The sequence below is a fragment of the Primulina tabacum genome, chromosome 14 (genome assembly GCF_025594145.1).
Source record: "Primulina tabacum isolate GXHZ01 chromosome 14, ASM2559414v2, whole genome shotgun sequence".
NCBI classification, from domain to species: Eukaryota; Viridiplantae; Streptophyta; class Magnoliopsida; order Lamiales; family Gesneriaceae; genus Primulina; species Primulina tabacum.
Window position 1 is genome coordinate 2,216,091 of NC_134563.1, and position 9,966 is coordinate 2,226,056.

A 9,966-nucleotide genomic window follows, 5' to 3' on the forward strand; every position below is an offset into this window, starting at 1 on the left:
TTCCTCAATTATAGTCAAAGAAAAAGTCCAAATTTCTCCCAAATCCGTTGCCAACATCCGCCATATCTTTCTCCCTCACCCCCTCTATAACAACACAAAAACCAAACCCCAAATCTTTAAAATCAAAACATAAATAATATCAGTAACAATTTAAATTATTTAGAAAGAGCTCCCTTCCCAAAAAGTCCAAATTCAATGGCTTCAAATTTCACAAGTCCATTTCCAATTATTCCCATAATCATATTACTATCACTGGTTTCTGCGCAGTGCGTGGAGTTGGACGTGGGCGGAGACAGTACTGGATGGGCAGTCCCTTCCGCAAAGAATCAACAATTGTACAATGATTGGGCTTCCAGCAACAGGTTTAAGGTTAACGACACCTTGAGTAAGTCACTACTAATTAACCGATTCTTGTCATTATTTTCTATTGTCACTTATTTTACACGTTGAATGGAATACTCTCTTTTTACTACAAAATCTACATTGCCAAGATAACAAGAAAATATGAAACAAATCTATTAAAAAACATCCAATCTTTGTAAAATCAATGTAGGGTTCCGGTACCAGAAGGATTCAGTGTTGGAGGTCACACAGGAAGAGTACGAGAAATGCCGATCGTCCCACCCCATATTCTTCTCCAACAAAGGCGACACCCTCTTCAATCTCGATCGCCCTGGCCTCTTTTACTTCATTAGTGGCGTCTCCGGCCACTGCGAAAGGGGACTCAAGATGATCGTAAAAGTACTCGAGCTCGAAAATGTTAGTACTCCACCCACAAACCAATCCTTATCCTCGCCGAGCAGCACCGCGGGCAGCACTCCCCTTGGTTTTGCTGCCTCTGGGTTCATACCGCTGCTAGTTTTCACGGTTCTCTCGTCGTTTACGGGTACTGTCTTCGTGTAATTTGGGGGTATTATCCTTCAAATGGCATTGTTGTTGCAGAATGTTCTTGGTGGTTATGTTCTTGCTTCTTAGGGTTTTTATATAGCTTTGAGGTTTTCGGACTGTTGCGCATGCACTCTTTTTAACGGATATAATATAAAATGATATCATTAGAATATGGGAAGTTAGCCGCCGCTTGAAAATATAGATTTTATCGACACTTTTCCGTCATAAATTAATAATCTCTTCCTCCACCACTTCGATATTTTAAATTATAAATTATTACAAGTTTTTCATTTCTATTTTCAATTGAGTATTGTAACTTCGCAAATTACCCATTTCACTCGGAAAAATGGGAATTTTTTTAATACATGTTCCCACATCAATTGAATCAAAATATCAAAAAAAAAAAAAAAAACCGTATAGAAACAAAAAATTAACTAACAATCCAAAACCCAAATATGACAAATGTTTAGTACTCTTTAACTTCTCTTACCGTAATTATGTAAAGGAAAAATAATTTTACAATATATATGACAACCATGCATACGAGGTAGTAGCATAACCACAAGTCAAATTATTACTAGAAGAAAGTGCAAGTGTCGAACAACGTAGGCATCCACATGAAAAAAAAACCCAATTTAATTTCCAGCAAAACTCCTACACACGACTCCTTTATTCACCAACTAGACCTGTGGACGTAGTCCACCTAAGTACATAGATACATACGGGCTGCAAATGGATTCGGACACGCGACAAGTTACTGTTTAAGACTTGGTAGTAAACTTGGATTAATCGATCGGGATTCCTTCTTCCTCAGCTTGCTCGGCGCCGTATGTGTCACCACTAGTCAGTCCCCCTCTTTCGTCCCATCTCCTGGTATCCCTCTGTACCTATCTGCTCTTTCCTCGTTTATTACGAGAAGAAACTTAATATTTTCCTCAATGAACCCCATAAAAAACCAAAAGTAGATAATCATGATTCACATAGATAATAAAAATATATCTACCTTCGGCAAGGTGCTCCTGAGCCTCGAGGCTTTTGCCGCCGGTTCCGCCGGGGATCACAGTCTCTCCTTGTTTGGCCCTGGCGGCTATCTCGACCATCGTGTCTTATTTGGAAGCCATCAATTACTTTTGTCTTGTTAGCTAGTTGTGTTACAGAAGCTGATTAATTCGTTCCTTGTATTGCTGCTGAATAACACTGTTGAGATATGATTGTCTTACAGTTGTGGCAGATACACTTGTCATATAGGAAATCGTGAGCCTGAATGGCGGCAGAGAGTGCGGCACGCGGCAGCATATGGAGCCATAAGTGGCGGAGGGTTGAAAGCACGTAAACCTGTTAAGCAAAACGAACGACACGCGTGATAGGAACTAATGCATGGATTGACAAAATCTAATCCACAAGAACTCTACACCGCCGACATAATATGATTAACATATTTATGGAACCATTAACTCGATTCGATCCCACAAAAACTCCAATCTTGAACTGATCAATCTTTGCTAATGAATATACCGAACGCGGATTATATAATAGTAAATATATACGTTCCTCACCGTCAATATATTTTATGCTTATATTCAGATTCCGGTACTAGAAAATGTTGGATGTTAGTGACATGTTACTTGTAAATATAATCAAAATAAGAACACGATAAAATCGATATGAAAATGTACTACGTTGTCTATCTATTAAGGTTGAGCGTTCCTGCTACTTTTGTTCCGGCCTACATCAATTAAATTTGTTTGGCATCTAGTTAATTACTTGACTACACTCGGACCTTCTCTCAAGCATCTCAATTCTTGTTTCAAGTTCTCATACAAAATGAGCAAAAATCGTTTCTATGGAAAATAATCGTTTGGTTAGTCACTAATTTATCCTGAATTTGAGTATTAATTCGGCAAACTTTAATTTTGCTACTCTTTTAATTTCGAGTTATCCATATTATCAAGTTTAGAACTTGGATATAGCTGAAATATGAAAAAAAAAACAAACAAACAAAAAAGAAAAGTGAAAAGTCTGGTGAAAAATAAAATCATATTGCCCCGTATTTATTACCAAAATTAATCCAACGGCCTACCACATATCCTGTTGGCTAGTACTAATAATGAGCGTGTGCAAAACTTAATTGTGAAGGACATCGTGTTTTCTTAGGTGGCTTCCTCCTATGACAATGTTACAGGTTCCATGTGTTTGATTTATACCCACAAATTTACATCAGTGATATATACAGGTTGGAGTAGTAATCTTCCATTGGTTGATAAACCAGCCTGCTAATTTAGCGATGTAAATGTTTCACCAGCTTAATATATCTCTAGCTATATAGCACCCAATTGGAAAATTAGTTGAGACGAAAGCCTAGGCTGTCCCTTGTAGTCCACAATTTTCTCAGAATATGCTAACCAACTACGATGCTTCATCTGCAATTGTGCATGGGAATATATTTCGATTACAAGTTATTTTTCTGATAGAAGGATACAACGTAGGTGGTCACAAAGGAGGAATACGAAAATTGCCGATCACCCCACCTCTTGTTCTTCTCCAATAATGACCGTAAAAATACTCATTAATAGAGCTCGAATCCGTCACTCTACGTATACTCCCACAATCTAAACCTCGTGTAACATCCTCGTCGATCAACGGCGGCATGCAACAGCACTACCCTTGACTTCGCGGTTCTCTCGTTGTTTACGGATTATACCATTTTCGTGGTAATAGCCTCATGGGAGAGTGGTTTGGAAAAAGTTCGTTATTGTTACTGTGCGCGCGTGAGAACGGAGTTCATTTTTTTTTAGGTGTTCAGATCGGTTTCAAGGATTGATTTATTTTGTTACTTTCTTTTTGTTGTTTTTGTTTTTGAGCATAATGTTTTCCGCTGCTCCATCATGATGGCCAGCCACTCTATATTTGCTGCTGGATAAACTTAATGAAAATCTATATTTCGTTAAATATATCAACACCGAGACATGCTCGAGCGTGAATACTCCAAAACCACCTCGCAGCATGAATATACTCGTGTACGGACCTGTCCGCCCAATAATGTTTTTTATACTACAGCTTCTCGTGGGACAGTTAGGCCATTCATGTCATCAATTTCCAACTCTTATGTCCATGCAAGTCTTTCAATTAATATTTGTTCATTGTTGTCAAATACAATTTCCAGGAAGAAGTGAGCTTAAGCTAATTATAATTATGACCACGTACTTTCAACTCTCGCTACGACGTAGAAGAACTGACGTTAACGAACAGAACAACGAACATATAAATCAACCTTCATGAGTAAATTTGCATTATCAAAACATTCACGTGCGATCACAAAATAGATTAGGTGTAAGCTTGGAGACGAACTGAGACGTCCTTCGATTATTAACATAGAGCAAAATGACGTAAGTACTCAAGAGTCGAATTACAAGCAGCAACAAAACATCAAAAGAGTAGCATATTTAGTACCACGTAAACACCTGACGATCGACAACTCCTTTATTCACCAACTACAGACGACCCTAGACCTAGCTAGTTCACACACACATATATACATACAGCCATAAAAAGCATCCGGACACGACAAGTTCAGGACTTGGTCGTAAACTTGGATTCATCGATAGGTATTCCTTCTTCCTCAACTCGCTCCCCGCCGGATTTATCACCGCTGCTCAGCCCCCCCTTGCGTCCCATCTCCTGGTATCCCTCTGTCCCCATCTGCTCTTTCCTCGTCTGCCCTCCCTTGCTCCTCCCTACAACGTCGTTCATTAAAACAATCAGTTTCCTTTTGGCAATGGAGGCATAAAAAAACGCGCACAGGCATATATATACTACACATTAAAGTTTGTACCTTCAGCAAGGTGCTCCTGGGCCTCGAGACTTTTGCCGCCTGTTCCACCGGGGACAACAGTCTCGCCTTGTCTGGCCTTGGCGTCAAGCTCAGCCCTTGATCTGGTCTGTTCTGAAGCCATCCCTTTTGCCTTGATAATATGTTTTGAGAAGCTAAGTCTGATTCGATCCTATGTTTACTCAATGGCTTGCACTCAATCACTGACTTGTTTATGCTACAACAGTAAAGATGTACTTATATAGAGGAAACTGCGAGCCGGCGAGGCGGCAGAGAAAGGGACACGCGGCAGCACATGCGGCCCCTAATTGAGGAGGGGCTGGAGCACGTAAGCCACTGATGCAAAAGGAATGGCACGCGTGGTAGCCACTGATTCTTGGAGCGACGCGTAAGCCTGTCCGGAAAAATAATTTGGCGCATGCCTCTGTATACATACACAGATTGAAGTCATGCACCTCATCAATACGGATTTTTTTTAATTAACTAACTTTAGGATAAATACGGTGGTTTTCCCGACAACAACTGTGATAAAATAAGTTTTTGGGTTTTTTTAGTATTAATTTAAAAATAAAAAAATATTTCAAAATAAAATAATGTTTGCAAGCACGGATTAGAGTGAGGTAGAATATTATCCGTGCTTAATCCGTGTTTAATATTTGCTCACTCCACTATTCTACTCCTAAATTTATATTGTTTATTTTCTATTTAAGTTATATTATTAATTGAATTTCAATCGCAACATAAAAATACAATATTAATATAAAATATAATGTTAATATATTATAGTGGAGTGAGCATGGATTAAACACGGATTAAGCACGGATAATGCTCCACTTCAGCACGGATTAGAGTAATTTTGCAAAATTATTTTATTTTGAATTATTTTTGAATTTTTTTTTTAAATTAATAATAAAATTTCATCTCAAAAAACCGTCGTACAAAAATTAATTTCTAATTTTAGAGATGGATTATGAATATGTTTTAATTTGATAACACTAAATAAATTCATGGATTAGCGAGTTATGTCTCTAATCTGATCTTAAATAATCATTTATTGGTGTCAAATAGTGCAATAAATATAATTTTATTTTGTTTAATTTCCATTTATTAATCCATTCTCTGAACATAACAATTTTTTTATAACAATCCATCAAATCAATTTCCAAATCATTTGTACATTTCTCATCTATATATTACAATGTGATTAAACAATAACAGCTTCAAATAAATAAAGAATATTTGTTTAAACCAACTACTATCTGCAATCCAAAAAAAATAACGAATTTCATCCGAATAAACTATCAAATCAGAAAATATAACTACTTAGATATTCGTTGGTACTCGATCTACAATTCAAATCTCCAAAATTTATCCAATGTTCTTCGCATGAAATTTGATAACATAAATAACTCAAATCACAAAAAAAAAAAATAAATATAAAAAAAATGTAATTTTCTCTTTACAACAATAGCAAGTATATCGATTTTATCACAACTTCTTTTTTTAGTTATACCAAAACTCTTCCTTTTGAAGAAGACGTTACATTCAAGTTTCAAACTTTACAAATTTAAATAGATTTAGTATGAGATTAAAAACGAAAAATTATTTTTTGTTGTCATTATTATTTTAATGATATGATCAAGTCAATCAGTAGATTAAAGAAACACATACATACAAAATTTGAGAATATATGTATAAACCTTGAGAAAGAATCATTATCAAGAGTAACCATTTAAAAAAAAAATTGATGCATATTTAAAATTTAAAAGTTAATTTTCATAAAAAAATTAAAATTAAAAAAATGAAATTTAATTCATAATTTTATCTAAAAAGTTCACACTTCATTACATTTTCTCGCGCTTAACGTGGTCAAACTTAGTCCACCTCTTTTTCCATGCTTTTTTCCTGATTGAAATTTTTCTTTACGGTTCGCGCTCAGTTCGCACTTTTTAAAACATTGCTATTATTTATTCAAATTTTACTTTGAGCCACCAATGCGACATGATCAAACCCAATTGCATTAAGCTTCTAAATTATTTGGGCCCAAATAACTCATGAAGAATGACCAATCAACCTACGCAACTATTTTGGGTGTCCGACGATTTTCATTCTGCCTTGACCAACTTGTAACCGATGACTTATGATTACTGAACGAAGAATACAAGTTTTTCTCGCAAAAAAAAAAAAATATATTTTATTAATCTCATTGTACTATACTAAAAGAACATGACCACATTCTTAATCAACTTGGAATCACTGAAGCCAATAATCAATACTAGTATCTTTTAATTGATCGATGTAACATATAATTCTCATCGATCAACAAGTATATCAGAAATACGACATCATGATGAAAATAACCTTATTAGATATTCATAATACTCACGACTTCTCTTCACCTCAATGATTTTATGCAATTATAATAACTTAATCAATTCAACTATCAGAGACGAATACAAGATTATATTTTTATAATCCCTTGTAAGAACTCTTGAGATCATGTCTATTAACTAGGATACATATTCCATATTGCATGTAACACCCAAAAAAGATCCAGGTACTTAGCTAGGAAGAAAAGTTCTATGTGTACACAAGACCTTTGAATAATTGTTTTTTTATAAAGTGTTTGATCATGAAAAAATAACCATAAAGTTACCTGAAGTTTTTCCATAAAATATGTTGACTCAAAATAGAAAGCAATGTTGCATATTTATCTCCAATTCAAGAGCAGACGTGAACCCAATTGTAGAAATATTAGATTTGCCTAGCATCAAATAATTTTCATTATTAAAAAATAAAATAAAGTGGTGATAGTAATTAAGAAGCAAGGGCGACAACTACAAGTTCATGCCGATACTGAGTATTCAAAGCGGCAACCTAATCTGATTTTCAATCAGCTGGTATAACATACAGCTAATAAAAATATTTTATGAGTTGGAAATAGTTTGTTAGACTCGGTAAACAATTATATACATCTGGCTGGTAAAAATAGCAAGATTCAGAAAACAATAAAATAATGTTTAAAAATATATTGCAATAAGTAAACGAGACAAAATTTGTTTTTGGAAGTTTTAGTGATATTTCTATGTCTCTCGTTTTCTTGGCCAACAATGATTTCACTGGAAGATTTTGATTTACACCACGACTTATAAAAAATCATTTCAACTGATCGAAAACTTTAACCAATCGAAACTGCTAGAAGCTCAACTAAACTCTCTCTTCATAAAGAATATTTCCGACACGTACAAATATTCACTCTTCAATATGTCTCGTTACGACACAAGATATAGTGAATGGAACATAGATTGAACAGTACTAAATATAAAATATGCTTCTAAAAACTTAAATAAGTAATATATATAAATAAATATATATATATATATAATATAAAATATTAATTAATTAAATAACAATAAATTCAAATTTGTCAATTAATAAATAAAATAATGGAGAATATGTGTCACCAAGTTAGTCAAATATTTGTCAAATTATGTTCAAATAAGTTTGACATGTGTTAATAATTAGTGACTTAGATAAGTGTCAAGAAATGAGCTTTACACTTGTTGGGAGACAATAACTCACCCACTCCACTTCTGTCTATATATAGGTCTTACTCCAAGTATATTATTAGATTAAATTGATCAAAATTTGTGAGTTTTGGAGAAAAATAGTGAAAAATAAGGGAAAAAAATAACAAATCATCTCCAAAAATTCCAAAATATTTACTCAACGTTACTATTTCACCAGAAATCAAAGTATATAAGCGGTGTAACAAAATCATTCATCGATTTTGCCCAAATAAGAATCGTAAAAAACAATTTTGGAAAATTTTAAGAAAATTTGTTATCAGGCAGCTATTTTTAACATGAATTACTCCCTTTACTTGAACAAATTTTCCTTCTATTTTAAAATAAAAAATGCTTTAATGTTTTCTAGTTTAAATATATGTCGGTTGATCATCTCCACAATCGTCGGAAATACTGTGTTTGGTTGTCTGAAATAAGCTTGACAACCACTCTAGTTTTTCAAAAGCTGCTATAAATCGTTTTTGAATTTCGATAAGTGTTGAACATAAAAGAAGTAGAACGTTTAAAATACACGAAAATGGAAAAAACCCAGTCGCGCATGGCTGCTGAAGCAACCACCCGCATCGCCCCACTGGCGCGTACATTACATGCGCACACCAGTAGCCATATTTTACATTTTTGATCATTTTCCGACATAATTCCGGCCATTTGGGGAAGTTTCTCAGTTTTTGGATATGTCTTTGATTTAATATGAATTTATCAAGTTTTAACAAAATTATTCGGAACAAGTTTTTTACAAAAATGATTTTTAAAAGTTCCAACACTTACTACTTGTCCTCACCAGTGTAAAAGCACTCTAATTATATACATAGGAAATTATCTTTGGTTTAGATTGAAATCAAGACGAAAAAGTAAGCTACCCATATCAGGTTTCTCTACTGTCAGGTTTATTATCGATATTTTCTTCGATTTTGACCTTTTTGGCATTTGACTTGGAATTTACCATGACATTTCATCATTACCGATTTATTCATATATATTGCATCATATTGTGCTCTAATTTTATTGATCTTATCGTACTTCGTACAGAATTTCTAGATTTATCGATTCTTTATTGTTATCGATCGACAATTATTTCAATGCATGGAATGTCATGTATTATTGTCCTATTTCCAAAATTAGTACAATAAATGATTTTACACTTTAGCTAAATTCAGCTCTTAACGACTAATAAATTTGTTCAAGGAGAGAAGACTACGATAGACATTGTCTTTTTCTAAGAAAATTATCGTTTGGAATATAAGCAGCTCAGTTGATGCACCATCTGTCCTTATCTATTATTGACTGATGCAACTTCATGCAGCTTGATCAAAAGACATCCAATAGCCAACATTTATCCAACAAGACATTTCAACCATTACGAAACATTTAACAAATGAAGAAAACAACATGCAAATATTTCTATCATCGAAAACTAAGAAAATTTTAGTTCTGCAAGACATGTTTAAAGTGTTCCTAAAGTTATGTCTTTAAAAATCAAAACTATTATTTGTAATCTATATTGACTTGAAAGGGAATTAATTAAAAACTAGTAAGTTTACAAAAATATCTGCATGTGATTGAAATGATTTGAAAATTTTTTTAAAACATAATTTTTATTTTGATCGACTTATATCTGATTATTAATTGATATTTTGTTTTGAAATTATCGAAATGATAATA

General features: G+C 33.9%; 2 protein-coding genes and 1 pseudogene across 2 annotated transcripts; 1 reads left to right on the plus strand and 2 right to left on the minus strand.

The window, feature by feature from the left end:
* The first annotated feature begins 36 nt into the window (after positions 1-36).
* On the plus strand, positions 37-1,074 carry LOC142525140 (early nodulin-like protein 6). Its single transcript, XM_075629312.1, has 2 exons — positions 37-385; positions 554-1,074. The coding sequence occupies exons 1-2, from the start codon at positions 196-198 to the stop codon at positions 901-903; spliced, it is 540 nt and encodes a 179-aa protein (XP_075485427.1). The 5' UTR covers positions 37-195; the 3' UTR covers positions 904-1,074.
* Positions 1,075-1,649: 575 nt separating this feature from the next.
* LOC142525002 (em-like protein GEA6) lies at positions 1,650-2,009 on the minus strand (annotated as a pseudogene).
* A 2,215-nt stretch (positions 2,010-4,224) lies between these two features.
* On the minus strand, positions 4,225-4,915 carry LOC142524832 (protein EMB-1-like). Its single transcript, XM_075628950.1, has 2 exons — positions 4,721-4,915; positions 4,225-4,622 (listed from the first exon to the last, which is right to left on the minus strand). The coding sequence occupies exons 1-2, from the start codon at positions 4,839-4,841 to the stop codon at positions 4,459-4,461; spliced, it is 285 nt and encodes a 94-aa protein (XP_075485065.1). The 5' UTR covers positions 4,842-4,915; the 3' UTR covers positions 4,225-4,458.
* Between the last annotated feature and the right edge of the window lie 5,051 nt (positions 4,916-9,966).